We start from the raw sequence: 21,779 nt of genomic DNA, 5'->3' as shown, positions 1-21,779 counted from the left end.
TTTTAAAGGAAGAAATAGGCCAGATTCACTTTCTCAACATCACTCAATGTCTTATAGCCCAGTTCCTAGAAATAGGTGCTCCCTGGGGATTCTTCCCTTTCCCATCTGGTTATTTTTATCGTTTAAAAACTTCTACACTTTTCAGATCCTTCATTAAACAGCACTTGGCCATGCTATATGGGCACTGAATTAGTTTAATTTGTCATCATAAATCAATCACTCCAAGCCCTTAACTAACTTAATTACTCTCTAAATTCCCTTTCTGTTTGTCAAAATCTCTCAAAGTCATTGATATCCCATATTCAGGCTATAATTCAAGTCATACTGGATGATTACCTTTTTATTACAGGTAATTTTTACATAATGTTCATATACTGACAACTCATAAAGCCTAAAGCAGAGAAGCGGGCTGGTTATTAAAATGGTATTCAAGAAAGGAAAGTGCAATATTCATTAGAAATGTACAGAACTCATGCTATAAAGTGCAAATCAGAAATATATGTGGTTTTTTTTTTTTTGCTTCTTGTTGGATAAACTGTCTTATCAGTGAGTGTACGGGGATCCAAACAAAGCCATTGTAGTTGCCTGCCTTTTGTAATAGATTATTGTGATTAAGGTTAAATAACCTCTGCTTTACACACAGTGTGAAACGTGAGCTGGTCTACAGAGGAGAGGGAAAGTCCCAAAGCGGCTGTTACTTTGCCAACGGGCAATCAACCTGACATAGGGCAGAAGGAAGGCTCTTGTGCAACAGGACAATGACCTATGTTCTTTAAAATGTAGCTGCACTTATTCTGCATCCCTAAAGCTGCATCCCTGAGGTTTCTTTACAGGTATCACATAATACAGTCTGACAGTGATAGGACAAAGGGGAATGGTTTTAAACTAAACGAATATAGAGTGAGATTAGATGTGTGAGTTAGATTAGATGTGAGGAAGAAATTCTTTACTCAGAGGGTGGTAAGGCATTGGCAAAGCTGCCCAGAGGAGCTGTGGATGCCCCATCCCTGGAGGTGTTCAAGACCAGGTTGGATGAGGCCCTGATCTAACCTGATGTAGTGTGTGGCAACTCTGGCCATGACAGAGGGCTAGAAATGGATAGACTTGAAGGTCCCTTCCAACCCAAGCCATTCTATGGTTCTAAGAACACTTAGGGAACAGCTTTCTCTAAGGCAGTCCTGTTTCCCTGTCACATAAACTACATTTCATAAAGCCCATAGTGATTCTTACACTGTTAAAAATGAAAATCTTTTCCTTGACAACATCTGGCAAAAAAGGGGCCATTAATATTTTACAAGACAGTTATATCCTACAAACTCCACCTTGCTGTTAAAATTTGAAGAGCTTTCTCAAAACTGTATTTCTCTGTTGTTACACTCTTAATTAAATTGATTGATGCAGTTAATGTCCCTATTCTCAGATAGAACTTCAATACAACAGGCTTGCTGCTACTTGGAATATGTATATCCACTTGAAATAAGAACCACGTAAACCATTAGTCTGTTAAATGCATAGGAGTGTTGACACCTTAATCAGTGCAGGCTGTTAATTATTTTTGCGATAACCTCTCCTATGAGGATATAAGCAAAGATACTGAGGCAACAAATGATCCGTGTCATGGCAGGTGAATCTAATTCTAAATGCAAAACAGACTATGAAGAGACTTGGGTCTAGATTTTACCAAAGGACTTTACCAAAGGATTCCTGATGTTAAATAGCATCTGCATGAAAATGTTCATTTATTCAGCTGCTGGGTTTCAAGAGCCCAAACCAGTCCTCATCACCCAACTGCAGTTACTTCTTGCCAGGAAATCCTACTCAATGAACTAGTTAGCCAAATAGTATAGGTTCTGTTCTTAAACTGGCATGCGTGTTAAAACTAAACTAAAAAATGCCAGTGCCGCCAACTTGGCTGGGAGCAGTCTCTGCATACAGCCTCTGCATAAAAGCCAATTTTCAAAAGCAGCATATTAGTGTGCTTAAGCGTGGGGGGACTGTGATTATTACATCTAAGTAAAGGTACAGAATAAATTTAGATGGGAGGAATTCACCGGATTTTTTTGTTTAGGGAATAGAAACCAAGCATCTCTATGAAAGTCAAGAGATTCTTAATGAAGATGAGACTAGTTAAGACCTCGGTTCCACATCTCATCCCAATTACTGCATTCAAATTGAGGTTTTCCCTTTTTTCTCCTCTGCCTTTTAGAATAGAATCCATACTGACATTCATGCAGGAAGAACCTGACTGTAGCTTGAATAATGCCAACTGCATCCCTATGGAGGCAGGGTATGAGCTATGTGCTTGCATGCTATACTTGAAAAGATATATCTAGAAATTCATTTTGCTCATTTACAAGACATAAAAGCTACTTGTGATGCCAAGTAAACAGAAGACGATTGTCCTTATTTCATTGATATGTATCATATATATCAGTATGCCTGTATTTTTCAAATGCTGTGTATCTTTTTCTCTGCCTAGTAGCAATGTTACTGTGACAAGTGATATCTAAATGCATAGTTGGGGAAAGATAAAAGTTCCATTATGTGACAAGGAATATTATGTCTAACAGAGAGATTATAATAATCGTGAGTAAAAAGAAGATGTTTGATCCTGCTTATGCCAAAAGTTTTAAAAAATTTTTTAAAAATACTTTAAATGAATTTTATCCTCAGGAAAATGATTAAAACAAGAAAAGCCTTGAGATGTCAGCTGGTGACATGTTTTTCCTCTTTATCTTTCTTTTTTGTTGTTGTTGCTGTGAAAAAAAAGCTGAGAGAATACAGCAAAGTACATCATTAACTTCTTATTAATTTCATAATACAAAGGCAATTCTGTTAAAATAGTGGTGCTGCAACTTTAAATTACAGAACTAGCTTGGTATTTAATGAGAGATTTAGCACAGCAGGGTTTCTGTTAAATTAAGTTGTGCCTTCACATCACAGTGGGAAAACAGGTGTATATTGGTTTAGAATTATGGAAATGTTGACTAATTCCAAGGCTTGTAATCAAACAGCAAGGCACCCTGCAATATTTTCTTCCAAGATTCTTCATTAATCATTTATGTCTGGTCTTGTTTTCTTCATGTCCACTAAAAGGGTTGCAGTTCAAAGGAGCAGATAAAGCCTTCGTGTTTTCATGTCTCTGTTAAGCATGAGGTCCACACAGAAAGTAGATACAGAAACAGAGCATGGCAGGCTTTGCTCAAATACCCACCCAAACTAAACAGAACGGGATAGATTTCATGCTACAAAAATGCTTTTTTGGCTTTGTAAGTGCTCATCCCAAACTGACTTACTGAGCAACACAGAGCAAGTCTGCATTTCAGAAATGAAGAGACAAACCAGAAACATCCCACTCACAGTCGTTCAGTGCACACAGTTTTGCAGCAGGATGAGTGATACCTATGCACACGTGAAATGCAGGCAAGCTGCTGCACCCCTGCTTCTGTGTCTGCCATAATTCCGTATCTGAAACTAACAAACCACCCGCCTGTTACTCTGTTTTTCTCCTGGGTTGTTCAGAGATGCTTCTTATCTGATGCATGGCTGTATTTCAGCACAAGTGGAAGGCACAGATTGTTTTGTTTCCAAATACACCTCCTTTCTGAAGCTCCTACACAGCACATCTTGTTTACTGGAAGCAAGCTGATGCCCAAATGAACCTGATCCAAATTCATCCCTTGTAGCCTTGACAGATGATTGCTTCCATTTGCTCTGAAAGAGACTGTTTCACACACAGGCTATCCACTACCAATCCCTGCTAGCTCACGGAAAGCTGCTTAGTGGGCCAGATCTAACAGCATGGAAGTCACTAAAATTCATAGAAGGAGAATCCTGCTCTACTGAAGTGCTTCAGCACGTATGCCATAACTTTATAGCTCGCATAAACAAGGTTATTTTGGGACTATACTGCTGAATCATAACAGCATTGCAATTTATGTTGAATGTCAGCCTATAGCACATTCAAAATATAGAATCTGTTATATAATATATGGTTAATTTTCTTTAGTGTAATGAGCTGTTTGAGTCTCTTTATTAGAGATGTGCCTTTAAGAATTAGGCGTAACAACTCCTCTCAAAATAAAATCTTAACATCTCAGGCAGCATCAGGATCAGATCAGCCCATACCCAAGAGTCACAGGAATGTAATTTTCACTTTTTCTTAGAAGAAAAGTTTGTAACTTCACATTCAAGATGGAAAAACAGAGCTTAAAAAAGATACATTTTAAAAGACCAAGAGCTAGATTCAGCATTGGAAAAAATGTTATAGTTTTGATCTCTATTAAAAAAAAAAAAAGAAAAAAAAAAGGTGCAGCAGCCTCTCTAACTGTGGCATGTTCCTTAGCTATAAAGAGGAGAAAATGCTGCCCTGCCGAAGTAAGAAGCTCTGCAAAGTTGAGCTTGTTTTGCTACTTGTACACGGGGAAGGAAAGGAGGCTACCCCTCTGAGTCAACTGCTGGTTTAACCACGACCTTTCAGAGCAGAGCAGCCAGCTCTGGGGCTTAGTAAGGAGAGGTGCAAGCAAAAGGAGTTTTCTTGCTGCAGAGGAGAGTGATGTACAGATTGACTATGGGGCTCCAGGGCAGGGCTCACACACACAGAGATGCTGCTGCAGCTCAGGACCACTTCCATTGTTGTGCCCATCCCACTCAGCACATCTGAAAACAACTGAAAGCACATTGGAGAGCAGTTACACAATGAGCTGGGTTAACTGCAACATTAGCTGAATTGGGTTAGAGAGCATTCATCCAAAGGGCTCATCATGTTCTGGCAGTGGGAATGGGAACCAACAACTGGAGCTGCAGAGCCAAGGGATGCTGTGATGTGGCTGGAGCTCCAGAGCTCCCTCAACACTTTCTTTTCTGTCCAGTGATGGCATATCATCCTGTACATCCTCAAAAGCTGAAACTGCCACTACAAGACTTGACATCAACCCTGGAAAAATTTACTGAAATCTGAAGTGGCACAATTTTTCATTGATTTTCCTGTAGCTAGCTGGTCATTGCAGATTTCCTCCCACTGCTTCCAGCATTTCCATTTTCAAATGAGGGAAGAATTCCATTCTACCTCTGTGAATTAGCACGGCTCATGGGTAACTATCCAACATTTTCATGTTGGTCACTTTCATGACAGATGAGGTAACTTTTCTAACAGGATCTGCATAAAGTGGGCCAGCCAGACATGAAGTTTTCAAACACATATTGTCTGATTTCACATATGGCATCTAGGAACTCAAAAAGATATTGGCCATCAGTCCATAACCATCCATCATAACTGCCAGTCCAAACAATATTCCATTTATTTATACAGTGCTGTATAATTTGTTCTTGTGTCTGTAACCACACACTCTATTCATATACTGGAACATTTGGATGCATCAAGGGGGAATATATCCCCACTCTTTATATTTTTCCATTCTGGTCCCCTAAGTATTTGGTTGCAAACAGCAGAACAGATGAAAACCTTAGAACAAGAAGACTTCACATTAAAGTCATGCAATTACCAGTGATATTCTTCTCTTCAAACCTGTAACCCAGATCTGTACTACCATGGGATAACATACGATACAGTTTGTACAATTAGCTCACTAACACAAGCACAACTGCTTTAACCACCAGTGCAGTGTATCAGCAGGAAAAGGGTGCTGAGCAGAGGTGGTGGCAGGAATGGCTCTGTTCAAGCAGCAACATGGTACTGTGCTCTGTGGCTCCCTAATGTGCAGTCACCACACTAATGCACTTGGTTGTTTAGAAACCATGTGTACAATGGCTGCATTTAATGAAGTTGGCTGTATTTCGTCTTTTCCTCTCTCCCTTTTGGAACTAGAACCCTCAGTGGAGCAGTGTTTTTCTGCCATATGTTTCTCCCCCTCCTTCTCCTGTAAAAAAAAAAAAAAATTGGATCTACCTTGTACTTCAGTAACTGCCTCCAGTCAGCAGGAATCAGCACTGTTTCCAGCCAAGGGACTTTCTACAGAAGAACAACTGTCTTTATAGATAATGCCATTGCTACAGGACTGGCACTGTTACAGGACAGGACATCAGGTTTGCCACCCTCTCTTGAAGAGACCAAGGTCATGTGGGGCACTTAATAAGCATCTCAAGCAAAAGGGCTATTTTCTGGCAACAAAATAATTAGGATCAAAAAGTAAATGTACTCACCCCAGGTAAAGTTTTAATATTGTGCAGTGCATTCTGTGCCTCAAGAGCAGCTTTTCTTGTATAAAATGTTACGAAACAACAACCTATAGAGAGAAATGAAAAGCTTTCAGAAATTAGTGAGTATGATTTGTGAGAGTACAATAGGGAGGCAGAAAAAACAGTGGTTGAACAACACATTATGAAAGCTGGAAATGTGAATTATCACGAGGCTGCCTGAATGACATGAATAAAAAAAAGCTTGTATGGTTTAAAATAAAGTCACCCCCTGTGCATTGCATCTATAGCACACCTACATTGTTAGTGAACTGTAATCACTTAGAAATTAAGTTAACTAAAATCCAATTGGCTTTGTACAGTGTAAATAAGGTTATATTTTTCTGTAGGCTCCCCATTATGCTTTGAATATGAGCAACAAGGCAAACTCAAACCAGCAGGCATTCGTTGTTACATCCCAAGCAGAAAATCAGGTTAAGGCACGACCTTATTTAGAGGCTTTGCCTTACATGTAAGTAAGGAGCTAAGAATCATGAAGACCAATTCCGGGCACCACACAGGACCACCACAAATCCAAACCCTGTGTCTGAGAGCATTGGCCATAGAATCATAGAATCATAGAATCACCAAGGTTGGAAAAGCCTAAAAGATCATGCAGTCCAACCGTTCCCCTATTCCCAATAGCTCCCACTAAACCATGTCCCTCAACACAACATCCAGCCTTTCCTTGAACACCCCCAGGCTCGGTGACTCCACCACCTCCCTGGGCAGTCCATTCCAGTGCCTGACCACCCTTTCTGAAAAGTAATACTTCCTCATGTCCAGCCTGAATCTCCCCTGCCGTAGCTAGAAACCATTCCCTCTGGTCCTCTGGCCAACACTCCCTGAACTTGGGCTTCCTGCACCCACACTGCAGGTGGGGTGCTGGGCACAATGACGCAGTTTGTGACTTCGACTGACTTCCACTAGGAGGGAAACCAATCTGAGATCATCTCTGGTGTGCTTCAGTGAATTACACAAGGAAAATTCCTATTTAGCACCCACTCTGCTGCAACCCTGCCTGTAAGGGAAACAGGTTGGGGCCGAGTGTAGCTCTTCTCCTGTGGATGTGGGCAATCTCTACACTAACAAGCGAGTCTCAAATTCCTTTGGAGCTCTGAAGCTGCAGTCAGGTGACCCATCTGGCGCTGGGATAGAGAAACCTGCTGGGAGGCAGGAGTGGCTGTTGAAGTAAAAACCTATTTCATATCAAACAGAATGATGCCGATTTTACTGATGAACCAGCAAACAATCCTACTGTATTAATCACTGACAGGGACGTGCTGCAACTCCAGGGAAATGCCACAAACAAACAGAAAGTGCAGTTCTCTACCCTCATCACTAGCCTTCCTGCTCCCTCAGATAACACGGGAGGAATACTTTCTCCTTTCCTTGCACCGACTTCCTGGTGCTTACCAACATGAAATACCATGTCACTCCTGTTATGCCAGCTTTTTTTCAGCCTCTAAGTACTGCCATAACAGCAAAGGGCACCAAGGAGAATGTGCGTGCAGGAGAACATGGCTAGCAGATATCTGGCTGTGTGCAGGAGCCTCACCCCGCACCTCGGAAGGAAAAACTGAATCCAAATTTCCCCCTCTGCTGCCTCTTGCTTGGCTCAAGCTGTGTATTGCACTGTGAATGCTCCCTTTGGCTTTGCAGCTGGGCCAACGACGACCATTACCTCCATAACAAGCAAAGGCAATAATGTATTCCCAGCTGGAATGCGGTGAGTTCATCCCTAACAGAAAAGCGCTCGCAAGCAGTATAATACATGGGTAGGCAGGTAATGCTGACTTAACACAGCTGGGAGAAACACTTCCCATAATACCAATAGTTTCTTTAAAAGTTCACAGTTCAGGAAAGAGAAGGCTTGATAATTATTCCAGTGATCACCGTTTGGCAGGGATGACTATTACAAACAGACACAGCCTGCAGGGCTTGTGCTTTCTCAGAGTACTTCTTAATCTTCTATTCCACTGGTAAACTTGGCAAATTTTAATCGTTTGACACCAAAATCAAAATGTGAAACAAATCAGAGTTCATGACATTAAACTGCCCAACTCTGACAAAAGAGCATGATGTATTTCTGTCCTGCTAACCGGTCCAAAGTCTCTGTCTTCTACTATTGTCACTCCATTTGGTTTATTAGTGTTTAATATAAAGCTTTCTAACCAGGAGAGAGGATTTCAAGGAAAATAATATCAAGTAGTGGACATGATCTTGGAATTGCAATGTCCTTACCATGGGTCTGAAGAGTTTCATTTTGGCTTTGAGCTCTCTGGGTTTATCCTGATAAGAAGTTTGAAATCTTTGGATTTATCGTTCGCGGCACTACGTGAAAGAACTGTGCTTGAAAGATGAATACCTGGTGAAATACCCTTCACCGAATCAGTTTTGGGAAGTAATAGTGCAGTACAGAAAAGTGTCTCTGAATGAAGACTGGGAACAAACAGCAGCATAGTGGGAAATATGCAGATGCTTCCAGCAGATCATCAGCCTGTGACAAAGATGGTGCCTCTAAGCTCACAGATTGACACATCTGAAAACGCAGATAGATAAAATCGCTACCTGTGCTCATTTTGCTTGTATCATATTACACAACCACAACAAAACAACAGAGTGTTTGCCATGCTTTGGGGAGAGCATGGACATGAATTGTGGACACTCGATTCCGAAGCTTTCTGACAATAAGGTCGAGGTGAAAAAAGTAAATATGAAAACCTAGAACATGAAAGGTGAACATGCACAAAATCCCGAAGGAAATGCTGCAGCTCAGCCTAAGGAGGTGCTTGTTGCCAAAGTAGTTGCAGTTGCAGCTCCAACAACACAGCTTTGAAGATGCCTTAAGTGTAAAACCCCTTTGGCTCAGTATCACGTGCCATAAGAGAAAGTACCAAATTCAGCTGTTTCTGCAGAAATACCGGAAGGGAGGACTGCTGTGTGAAAAAACAGGGCTAATGTGTGCTGTCCGACTGGTAGCTAGCCCCCGCTGAAGGACAACGAGGACTCCTCTCCATTTTCCCTAAGAAAATGCGATATTGCCAAAGACAAATCAGTGACACCACTGGAAAATAAAAAGTATATTTCCTAAGAGAAAAGAAAAAAAACAAACTCAACCCTCCTCTCTGCAGGCCTCTGCACACATAATTGTGGCTTCATCCCCAGCAAATATGACAGCAGCTTGAACTCTAGCTAAACTTCTCTGCCATCCACATACCTCAAAACCTGACACTGATAACCTCCTCTGCTCCTGCTTACGACAGCTTATAAGTTGAATTGGTTTGTGCACATGGTTCCGCCTATTCTCAATCAGCTCAATCAGCTCTGATTTAACTCCACGTGAGCTAGAATCTTCTTGACTGAAGGAACAGGAATTCATGCTGACAGCCAGTACTGCCAAAGCAGCAAATCTCTGCTTTTGTAATGCTGGTTAGACTTGGGCTGGAACTGCATTAACTCTGTCATACAACATCTTTGCACTGTACCTAGAAAAGATAATGAATGAATCATGCAGATCCCTACAGTTCCTTAAGGACATTGGCAACAACTCCGTGGCTATCCTGCCAGATGCTTGAATAGACTGAACAAAAGCTGCCACCCAGTGCTGGGCAGCTTCTGATAGAAGCAATTGGGGTTCCAAAAAACAGTGGCAGACAACAACCCTGCTTCTCAATTCTTCTGCTGATAAAACACAGTGCTATATACACCACAATGCTCAACTTTAACACCTCATCAGAAAAAGGAAAAAGATCTCTTGTCTCAGTATGTTTTCTCTCTTTTTTTTTTTCTTCCCCAAAGAAAATTTAGTGCCAGAAAAAGACCTTGAGGTCCCAACTGTTGGGAGAGAGTTGACACATTCAATTTTCCATGACACATTCAACTCACAAGCCCCCGCTCAGTCTGCCAAAGGCACCAATTAGCACCAGAGGTGGAGATTTTTTTATTTTTATTTTTTAACAGGAACCTGCTTAACAAGACAAAGACAGGAATAAACAGCCTCGCTCATGGCTGAAAACAGTTTTGCTTGAGTCACCGTCAAAGATGGCAGCAACAGATTGCATGGCAATGGTGCAGCCCTAGCTTCACTAACACAACTGTTCAGAAATCAGGCATGGAAAAAAGAAAGCAAGTGGCAAGGACTCTCACAACACCACATCCACATGTGTAATTATTTGTTGATAGAAAAACTGGGTTTCTGGAAGAAATCTGTGCACGTTGTGGAATGGTGACATACTGCAGAGCTTTCACCAGTAAACTTCAATCCCGTGCAGCACTACAGGCTTGGGGCAGAGTTTTTGGAAAGTTGCATGGAGAAAAAGGATCTCGGGGTATTACTCAGCAGCTGGCTGAACATGAGCCAGCAGTGTGCTCAGGTGGCCAAAAAGGCCAGTGGCATTCTGGCTTGTATCAGATATAGTGCAGCCAGCATGAGCGGAGAGGTGATCGTCCCTCTGTACTCAGTGCTGGTGAGGCTACACCTTGAGTACTGTGCTCCGTTTTGGACCCCTCACTACAAGAAAGACACTGAGGCTCTGGAACGTGTCCAGAGAAGGGCAATGAAGCTGTGAAGGGTCTGGAGCACAAATCTTCTGGGGAGTGACTGAGGGAACTGGGATTGTTCAGTCTGGAGGAGGATCAGGGGAGACTTTATTGCTCTCTACAACTCCCAGAAAGGAGGCTGTGGTGAAATGGGGGGGTCAGCCTCTTCTCCCAGGTAACAGCAATAGGATGAGAGGCGTTAGGTTGTACCAGAGTTGGGATTCAGGTTGGATACTAGGAAAAACTTCTTCTCAGAAAGAGTGGTGAGGCATTGGCACAGGCTGCCCAGGGCAGTGGTGAAGTCACAGTCCTTGGAGGTTTTAAAAAAAAAAGGTAGATATGGTAGCTAGGGACATGGTTTAGTGAGCAATACTGGTGACAGTTGAAATGGCTGGACTAAATAAACTTAGAGGTCTTTTCCAGCCTTAATGATTCTGTGGTTTCATGATTCAGAAAATGACATTCTGCTGATGAGTAAGGTGATTTTTTCAAACAACTGCTGGTGACCTACTGCAGTTGGAACTTCTGTCACTGAATTAAGCACTGGTGAAACATTCAACTCCATTCACCAATCAGTGTGGACATGCAGAGCTGTGCTGGTGCCTTCAGGGAATCACAGAATGATTTGGGAAGGTTTTAGACCTTGAAGACTATCCAGTCCCAAACTCCTGCCACATACAGGGACATCTTCTACTAGGTCAGGTTGCTCAAATCACCATTCAATCTGGCCTTGAACACTTCCAGGGGTGGAGCATCCATAACCTCTCTGGGCAACCTGCTGTAGTACCTCATTTCCAATATAATAAAGAATTTCTTGTTAATATCTAATCTAAATCAACCCTCTTTTAGTTTAAAGCCATTGTGCCTTGTCCTACATCATTGCACTCCCTTACAGTGTCTCTCCCCTTTGTTAGGCTGCAAGCTCCAGTTCAGATACCACTAGGAGCTCAGCCACGTCGGTATTTTTATCACTTTCTCCCAATTCAAACGCAGACTAATTACTACATGAGAGCTGTTTACATCCTTAATTTTGAGCAATGTACAAAAGGAAGCTCTCCTCCTCTTGGAGATGTGGTGGATGCGCTCCGTGTCGGCTTTTAACGGCATTGAAATCTGTGTAAGAGGCTTAATCTCTCAGCCAGGATTTTATGCTCGAATGAATACGGCAACCTCCATCTTGCTTTGAGTGTGAAAACGCTCCTCACAGCCTCCAGTACAAATACACGGGTCCTACTTTAAAGTTCCCAGCAATTATCCGTGTGTACCCATAGGAGAAAATAACCCTCAGATGCAGATGGGGATTAAAAGCTGTCATCGTATGTGGTGCATGGTGCTTTTGATTTGCTTTAAGAAAAATGTGCTGTAATTTCCTGGAAATAAAACCTTTGAGAGTTAAAAAAAGAAAAACAATGTAGGTTAAAAGAAACCTGATATTCTTTAGTGTGATTTATGAGTTTTTGTAGTTTTCAACTGACAAAATTTGTCAGTTTGGATCTCTGCTGTGTTGCACGTATTATCACCTGCTGCCAGTATCTGAACCCTAACCATAGGGTATAGCAATACAAGAGCTTATCAGTGCGTCTGTAAAGCTTGCAACAACTTAAAAGTATGAAATTTGCTTTACCTTCTAGACTAATAAAATAAACACTTCAAAACAGCTATAATGATTATCTGATGATTGAACTCTGTATTCTTTTAGCAAGTAATGGAATCCTGGCAGACAAATTCAATTCAAAATACATTCACATTCAGGACATCAACAAAGTCATCATGTTGTGAATTGAAAATTCCTTTAAAGGTTGCGTTTGAATTCTAAGGGGCTGACAGATCAAGGGACTGAAGGCCCTGGAAGGCTAAATGAGTGAAGTCCCGCTATGTTTCTTTCTTTCTGTGAATGAAGCTCATTTTTGTGTGCGCATTTGCAAGCAGAACAGGTGCTGGCTTCATACAAACTTGGAATCTCAATTGGGACAGTAGCTTCTTGTCAATGCTGCACTGTTCAAGCTATTTTAAGTTAAGGAGGATTTCTTTTTTTTTTTCCCCACCCTCTCCAAATGTTCCTCTCCTGATTTTCACATTCACTCTTCCACTATTGAAATCTAAACATTACACCCATGATTTAACAGGACTGCATTTCTAAAGGGTCTCTTGCATTCCAGCTGTTCCCAGTGCTGAATGATGTGCTCTGTAAATCACAAACAGCTGCCTGAACAGAATGATTTACAGAAAACACACCACGACCTACACTGTCCTTTTCCAAAAGGCAATGAAGACATCAAAAATCCTCTTCCACCAAAGGCACTGCGAAGACCTACTGCTGCTGGAGCTCAGGTGCCGTTGGGCAGTGAGCATCTCACATTCATTAATTTTGCTGCATTCAATGGAAGCCTTGTCTGGCTCTCTATTATGGATTTTAGTGCAATAGGCTAAACCTGAGTGAAAGACACCATTCTAATAGTAGCAGAGGCGTTTCCAACCTTAGAGATTCTGGTTTGGTGATTCTATACAGAAATGGAGAAAAACTGGGGCTGGCTGAATAGCAAACACAGACATTCACGACAAAGGAAAAAAAAGCCTTTCCAAAAATAAAAATCCAACTGTCTCTGCAATTCTGCTGAACAGAAAAAGAAGGTAGCTAAGGCATTTTTGATTCCTACCTGCACCTCTTGCTCTATTGTATGTGGAATGACTTGAGCATGATGGCAATGATCCACTGATGAAGCAATCCCTGATAGAATTGCCATACGCTGCAGAAATCAACCTTTAACGATGCCGCCTCCCAATTAGCTCAGGTTTGCTAATAGTTTGATATAATTGGCACCCTGATGGAAACTTTATTACCAATCCTGTCACCAGCCAGGAACCTGAAACACCACTCTAATGACAGCACATATTAGAGCAATGCCACTTCTAATATTAATACATTAGCTGCAGGTAGGCAGGGGCTCATACACTATAAGGATTCACAAATGGGATGTGCCAAATTCTACTCTGTGCTCTATTTTTTCATTTGCTTATAACATCCAGGGAGGCAACAGAGCAGCCCCAGTGTACCCCAAACCGCCCCTGTTGCATTACAGCACAAATGCTGCAGGCTTGGAAAAGCTCTGTAAATGGCCAGTGAAAAATGATCCCATGGAGCTCAATTTTTTCTCCCTGCGCCTTGCAAGTTATGACGGCCTTTCTGTTAATTGGCCACAAGTCCTAGTTTGCTGTCAGCCTTCAGCTGCACCGGGGAGCTCTTTTGGAGGAGTCGCACTCTGTCATTCCCATACCCTTGTGAATACAAATGCTCTCTATAAATGTCCTCTGCCTACAAAATGGAAGTGGTATTTTTTTTTCTTTTCTTTCTTTTTTTGACCTAGATTAAATCTGCTGCATTTTCAAGCCTTTTGGGAAAGCAACTAAGAACTAATATGCGCTGGTTTGTGTGCCACAACACTTCCCTGCCCATTATTATGTAAATCTTGAGTAAAGTGCAACACAGATAGAAGAGATATCACAGGCAAAATTGCCAGAATCTGCTTTTCTTGCTCTCCGAAATAAGTCACTTACATTAAACAGTTTTAAATGTCTAATAGCTATAAAACTATTGGAAGAATTTCAATGTTCATTTTTCATATAGGACAATGACAGCTGAGCTCTCACACTGCCTGCATAATGACCAGGAAGCGAGCAGCTAGCATGTTGGTATGGCACACTGGGACTCTCTGGTTTCCTTTTGAAGGATGGGGCCAACTTCCACATCTGCAGTTTGGGAATGCTTGTTCAAAATTTGGAATAGAGGACTATAAAAGTGGGGAAAACCGCAAGTTTGGAATTAGATTACATACTTTGTGGCAGGGTAAATAAATGCATACAAATCAGGGTAATAGCATCAAAGCAATTTCACGGCATTACTATCTAATCTGCCCTTAAAGCACGGCATCACGGCATGCTGAGATGTGAGTTGAACTGTAATAGGCTGGGCTTGCAAGTCACTGAATCATAGAACGGTTTGGGTTGGAAGGGACCTGAAAGATCACCTACTTCCAACACCCTGCCATGGGCAGGGACATCATTCCTAGACCACCTTGCCTGAAGCACTATCCAACCTGGTCTTGAACACCTTCAGGGATGGGACATCCACAACTTCTTTGGGCAGACTGTGCCAATGCCTCACCATTCTCTGAGTAAAGAATTTCTAACTACTATCTAATCCAAATCCACTTTTACTTTAAAATTGATATCCCTTGTCCTATCACTACATTCTCCAGTAAAGAGTCCCTTCTCAACACGGATGTGAACACTCCAGCCTGTTGGTACTGGAAATGCCACCATTCTGTCTGGGACCATTCCTTCCCTGTAACCTTTCCAAGCCCTCAGTCAGTGTACATCCCTTGGGGAGATATTTCTTGTGCTGTCCCAGAAGGAAGAAGGCTCTCCATCAACAGTAGTCAGAAAATCAGAGCCATTGCTCAGTACCTCTTCTCCAGCTCTCATTTGGTCCGTTTGTTCTTCTGCATCTAGGAGGCAGAGAATAACTGGGATCCTAAACATCAAAAAGTACTGCTTACAATAAAACCTGCTTGTAAAAAAACCTGCTTGTCACAGCTTTTGGGAAAAAAAATTCTTGTGGAAGTAGTACAGCAAAAGGAGAGGCTGAGGAGAGAGCATTCTAGTGTCCTTTCTGTGATGGGTCTCCCTTGGGTGGTCACTGAACTGGTAAGGTATAGAAAATAATACATGTAGGAGAAACAAGAAATATTTTTTTGTTCTGACCGGCAATCATTCTAAACAAAGTGTGTCATTATGCATGTATACTGTATCACAAAGACATTCTGAATTTTGGGCAAACATCCACATGAAACTACAACGCAAACAGTCACTTATATACTATGCTGCCTTGTCTTCATTTCCCCTTTACCTCTTCTTTTATTCTCTTCCTTCATATTCTCATATTAATTCTCCTTAATTTTTAATTCACATTCTCTTTGTCTTATATAAACCCTTACTCTTTTCTTTCAGGATCTGATCATTGTTTCCTTTTTGCCTTCCCTAAGTAACAATTATTGATTTAAAATAACTGGTTTTGAAATGAATTACCACATCCTCAGCCATTGTGCAAGTGAACTCCTGCGTCTGTTTATCTGCCAGACAAGTTTTTGGATACAGTACAGAAACAGGGTTCAGGGCATAGATGCTCAAAAAGGTGGTAATGAAAAATTGAGATGTCCTCCTTTATTAATCCTTTCTTATGGCAGATAACTGGAGAGACACTATTTCAATTTAAAAAGACTCTGAAAAGATCATGTTTACAGAAATTAATGTAGACAGGAACATATCTTTCACAAATGACATTTCAAAAGCCCTTTACTCTCTACCCCTGATATTCACCAGTAGCAAAATCAAGCTTTGGAGAGCAGAGGCTGACAAAGCTGCCTGTCCAGCCTGGAAAGAGAAGGGTCTTATCAATGTGTACAAACAGGTGGTGGGGCAAGTAAAGAAGATGGTGCCAGGATCTTCTTTAGCGATGTCTAACAGGAGGCCGAGAGGACATGGGCCCAAATTAAAATACAACAAATTCCATTTAAACATAAGGATGAAAGTTTTAATGTGAGGATAATAAAAAACTGGCACACATTGACCAGTGAGGTTGTAGAGTCTCCATCCTTGGAGATCTTCCAAACCTGCCTGAATACAGCCCTGAGCAACCTGCTGTAGACAAGCCTGCTTTGAGCAATGGTGTTAGAAGAGATGAGCCCCAGAGGTCCCTTCCAGCCTCTGCCTGTGATTCTGTGAAACAATGAAACAATTTAAGAGGCTTTTTCACAATACCCTACTAATACAGTACAACTTCTTCAGAAATATATTGCAAGCTTGCTTAACTTCAGCAGACAACATCAGCTTAATTGCTGTTTTACTGTCGTACTCATCAGTTGGAACCAGTTCTCATTCACCAACAGATTTCACACACAAGATAAGTTTCTTCATTGCAAGACAGGAACTGCTCTCTTCTTTAGAAACAGAACCAGAAACATTGGAATCTCAGCATGGTGCACGTTGCCACAGACATAGAAGACCATAAAAATGCTGTGTGTCACATCTTGTCTTCAGAAATACATCAAGAAATTAATCAGTTCAGAAGCATTAAGATGTATTTTTAAGCTACAGTTCATCCAGTCCTATTGCATTTGTTACATCATGAAGCTTTTAAAATGCAATGTAGGCCTTCAGAATTAGAAGACCATTTATTCACCCACAGCTCTGACAGTCCTGAAACCCTGAGCTTGTATCTTGTAAAGATATTTTAGGTAAGGCCAAAGCTGGTAACTCAAACAGAAGTTGTCCGCAGAGAAAGAATTGTAAAAGAAGGCACAGGGTAGAAAGTCTGTTGGTGACATTTAATGAAAAAAAAAAAACAAAACCGTTTAAAAAGGAACAACTAAAAACAATTCTATTCCTTTCCCAGAAACTTGTTAAGAGGACAGTGCACAGGTTCATTTCAGCACTTGTTTGGAAGCTTTGGTCACCATTTCTGCAACAGAATTTAAACCTGACCTTGGATAATTCATTTCTAGGAATAGAGTGTTGAAGTTCTTCTGAAAATAATGTTCAATGCCCATCTGAATCTTCAGATGCTTAAATGCTTTTGAACAATCTGGCCTTTAATCTCCCTGTGCCCCAGCTTCTCCTTGTAAAATGGAAAGAATAAAATGTCCTGAGCTCAAAGAAATACTCTGAAGAAATCATTAAAAAAAAAAAAAAAAGTGAAAAGATACAGCAATAATAACAAGGTGAGTAACAGTACAGCATTGCTTGCAAGTGCTGCTTCTGACTAACTAGCTACAGTTTGGCATGCTTCCTACAAAAGTTTGCTTATAGGAAATGGAAGAAATCAATACAAGACATTCAAGCTGGCTTAAGGGGCACTCAAGCAATTTAGGAAGAAATTCTAGCTTAAATATTGCCTTAAAGTAAGGCAGTATTGCCCTGAGCTTCATTCAATAGAGACCTATTCTTCCCCCAACACCCATTAGCACCTTACCCATTTTTTACTGCATTTGCCCAAACTACCTAATAGGGGCTCCATTCTCTGCTGGTCAAAGAACTGACTGAACTTCCACTCTTGAGTCATGACATGTTACAATATACACACTGATTTCAGGGAGCTAATTTTCACCTGTTTGAAAACCTGTTTTCTTAAAAATGTGTAACTGTTTTCCATCTTTACAACCCGCTGTCTGAATAAGCTGTACTCCTGGTTCTGTTCGCCCAAGATGTGGCAAAGCAATGCTTGCAATTCTTCCTTGACTTCAACTTTATAAACTCTTCCGTATCTCATATTGATTCGCAGACACTCACAGTTTCAGTCTCACAGGGTCACAGCACATGTCAAATCTTTCCTACACTCTGTACACCTTCTAGCAGTCTTTCATCTAAGGAGCTTCGCTTTCCCTGAACTTGTTATCAGTGACACATTTATTCCCCAATTAAGATATATATATATATATTTATTAACAACAACAAAAAAAGAAAAGATACAGAAGAAATTTCTGGCAACTTTTCTATCTTTCCAGCTGGTTGAAACAATTTTATGCAGATGAAGATGCAACCCCACAGAGCCTTTGAACTTTAAGTAGCATCTTTACTTGGCTTTGAACTCTCAACAGGGCCCATGATCTTTCAAAGCAATATATTCTGCCTGTAGAAGCTTCAAACAAGGGAGGAAAAGGCACGGTTTGAAAAACTGCAAAATATGTTTTTTTCTTCTATTTTAAATGCTTGATGCTCCTGGAAATAAAAAAAAAAAACCAACAAAAACAACAACGAACCACAACTGAGTGGTATCTGAAGAAGTGTATTCAGCACTCAAGTGTTTCCCTAATTAATTGTTTAGATGAGTACGAAAATAAATGCAGCGACAGCAAAGATAAACAAACCACTTTAGTAATAAAGCCATATATTTGTGCAGACACACAAAAATAAATGGCAGCTCTTAATGAGCGCAAGCAACGAGAGCAAAGAACACTCTTCATGTGGGGTATCCAAAAGCTGAAGCTCAGAGACATTTGAGAGGTTTCTGGCAACAGCCCATTCACGTTTGCTCCTTGTACAGCACTGAGGCTGTTGCAGCTCCTAGGTTTGCACAGACTGATGGTGTAAAAACAAAAAAAGGTCTGAAGAAGACTCATAGCTCATGCTTCATCTCGCCTAGGCAGCCTCAAAGAAACAAGAAAAGCACTTGTGCTGAGAGGGATTGTTATCTCAGGTTATGATTACTGTTATTTATTTTGGTGTTATGATTAGCTAATGTTAAACCAATGAAGGAAGATGCAGAATACGTGTATAACGCATATGATTCCAAAAGCTATGATGATTCATGCAGTCTTTTCTTGTGGCTGGAAAATGAACTAATGAAGGGGGAACGTGTTATCTTACAAAGCTAGGACAGCATGTCTCAGAGAGGACAACATTAGGCTTCCACATGTAATTTTTCCAAAGCTTTCCCTATGTTTCCCAGAATCAGGACTCCCATCATCTCCCCATAAAACTATTTCGCAGTCTCACAAGCACTCATTTTAAAGACACTATTTATAGCAAGCACTTAATTTCACCTTGCTGTTTACATTTTGAAGCTTCCTAAACAACACGACTACTTTGCAACTCAGTAACAGAGTGAAACAATAAAAACCTATGTATTTTGAAAATAAATGTTATCCCCCCCTCTGAAATCATACAGTCATAGAATCATTAAGATTGAAAAGACCACTAAGACCATCTAATCCCACCATCAACCAGCATGTGACTGCTATAGACCCTCAGTGTTACATCTCCACTTTCTTGAACACCTCCAGGATAGTGACTCCAACACCTTCCTGGGCAGCCTGTGCCAATGCCTCACGACCTTCTGAGAAGAAATTTTACTTAATATCCAACCTGAACCTCCCCTGGTGCAATTTAAAGCCACAACCCCTCATCCTGTCTCTATTACCTAGGAGAAGAGGCTGATCCCCACTTTGTTACAACCTCCTTTCAGGGAGTTGTAGGGAGCGATAAGATCAAGTCTTACCACTACAGATGATTTCTTTCTTGTTACTAGCAACCATGTATGGTTTGGGACTGATTAAAAATCTATTCACCAATATTTATTATCTATTAAGGGAAAGGATCATTGAGTGCACAGTTGATGACCCAACAGGTACATCTCAAGCCCTCTACTGCTGTATGAGAGCAGTCCAAACAAAATGTTTCCATGATACATAGTCCAAATGGCTCTCCAAGTATCTGTATCTCAGATGTGGCATTTAATCAGATCAAGATTGAATATAAATCTCCAGCAGCCTGTTTCCAAGTTATGACAAGACAAGCACTTGGCTACGGAGGTAAAGGCTGTATGAAATGATTGGCAACTTCTCAGGACAAGAAGAGAAAGAAGCGGAATGATTGGCAACTTAATCAGAAGGAAAAAGAAAAAGAGAGAAAAGGAACAAAAGGAGTTCCTAAACAGCTATGTGTTGGCTCCTGCGGCTGTCAAAGGTGGCCTTGAGCAGGCAGTGGCAGGAGAGCTTACACTGAAGCTTGTCTGCAGAGTAGATGAAACTATTCAGTGCTCCTTGGCATCAATAGCACGCAGAGCCTGAATGTATCTAATCACGTTTGGTGCAGCGTGATGCTGCACGGAGTTCTCTGCAGGTCACCATGGCTGTTAGAGGAACACATCCAACAAAATGCCGCCTAAGGGTTCTTCACTACCAAAAATTAATACCGCTTTAGAACAAAGTCCAAAGTTTTATCTGAAATCTTAAAAAAAAAAATAATAATCCAAGGGGTCCTTGTAGCATATTTCATCTTCAGCCTCTGCTCCTTCTCTGACAAAGGGCTTTTTCAGTGCTTTTTTTTGCATGGAGTCCAATCTGAATAATCATAATATTTAGGTAGCAGTGCCCTTTATTTAACACTGCAGTGTGGTTTTGTCTTTTATTTAACGTGTTATTATTGCTAGAAGCATCTTTGTTAAGCAAATCTATGAAAACTTCCTGAAGGAGAACTGGGGAATGGTGGGGTTAGGGGTCAACTTGTCAAACAAGCTTTGCAACCACCAGATTTTACAAGCACTTCTTGCTGTTTCCAAAAAAAAAACCCAACCTACTAATAGGTGACTTGTATTTGTCCCCAAAGTGCAGCAGATCTACAGAGAAACTGCAAAGCTATGTCCAAGAAACATGAAGATTCTTTCACCAGATAAGATGGAGGATAGGGGAGTTAAGAGGTACTTGAAGGCAAGTGATGGTAAGACCCATATATTGTATCATGTGCTGGCTCCCATTAAGTACTATTAAGGCAAATCTCAAGATATTGCCAAGCAATTCAAAATTCCCTATCAGCCTGCAGCATTCTTCACTTTTACATTTTGCATGCAAGAAAGATAAACCTTAATGTATAGCGAAATTATTTCTGAACCTGCGTATCGCATGTTTTCACTATAATATGTATCATAGGCTTTGACACAGAGATAACTAAGCGATTACTTGTCAACTTCCTCTTATTCCATTAGTCTTAAAAGATAGGATAAAAAAAGCTTTTCATGTGCAACAGCAGGCTTCAGATTAGTCCTGCGGAGTTATCAAAAACGTGGAACTAAATATCAGACAAGCCCAATTTAAAATGATGAAACACTTCCGAATTCTAAAACAATTAGGCTGATTTACTACATGCAGCCTGATACACTGTAGGTTTGAATCCTTTTTTTCTTGCTTTTAAAAAGGCGAGCATTTTTTTCATGCTAATCTTAAATTAGTGTCATCAGGACTTTTTTTTCCCCTGAATATTATTCAAGAGCAATTCCTACAGCACCTAAAGCTGCATGTGGAAGGTTCTTATTTCCAAAGGCTGGCTATAGACAATTGAAGAGCAGTAGCATCTCTTTTTTTCTTTTTTTTTTTTTTTGGTCCACGTTGTGGTACAAATTTCCTATGTTTTCAATTCTAGGTCCCTAATTTCTGCTGGTAAACCAAAGATTCTGAAGTGCTATGACGATGCTTTCAATTTTCTCTATTCCT

At 40.8% G+C, this 21,779-nt stretch overlaps 1 protein-coding gene across 16 annotated transcripts in view; it reads right to left on the bottom strand.

Moving 5' to 3' along the window:
• Positions 1 to 21,779, bottom strand: part of CELF2 (CUGBP Elav-like family member 2) — a 564,102-nt gene that overhangs the window by 94,822 nt on the left and 447,501 nt on the right. For all 16 annotated transcript variants that reach the window (XM_048952217.1, XM_048952225.1, XM_048952171.1 and 13 more), the window contains one exon: positions 6,163 to 6,245. In XM_048952217.1, the coding sequence (XP_048808174.1) occupies positions 6,163 to 6,245 (83 nt within the window). The remainder of the gene's footprint in view (positions 1 to 6,162; positions 6,246 to 21,779) is intronic.

This window comes from Lagopus muta, chromosome 1 (genome assembly GCF_023343835.1).
Source record: "Lagopus muta isolate bLagMut1 chromosome 1, bLagMut1 primary, whole genome shotgun sequence".
Lineage (NCBI taxonomy): Eukaryota > Metazoa > Chordata > Aves > Galliformes > Phasianidae > Lagopus > Lagopus muta.
The sequence above is the reverse complement of the archived record's forward strand: the minus strand, read 5'-3'. Positions and strand labels throughout refer to the sequence as shown.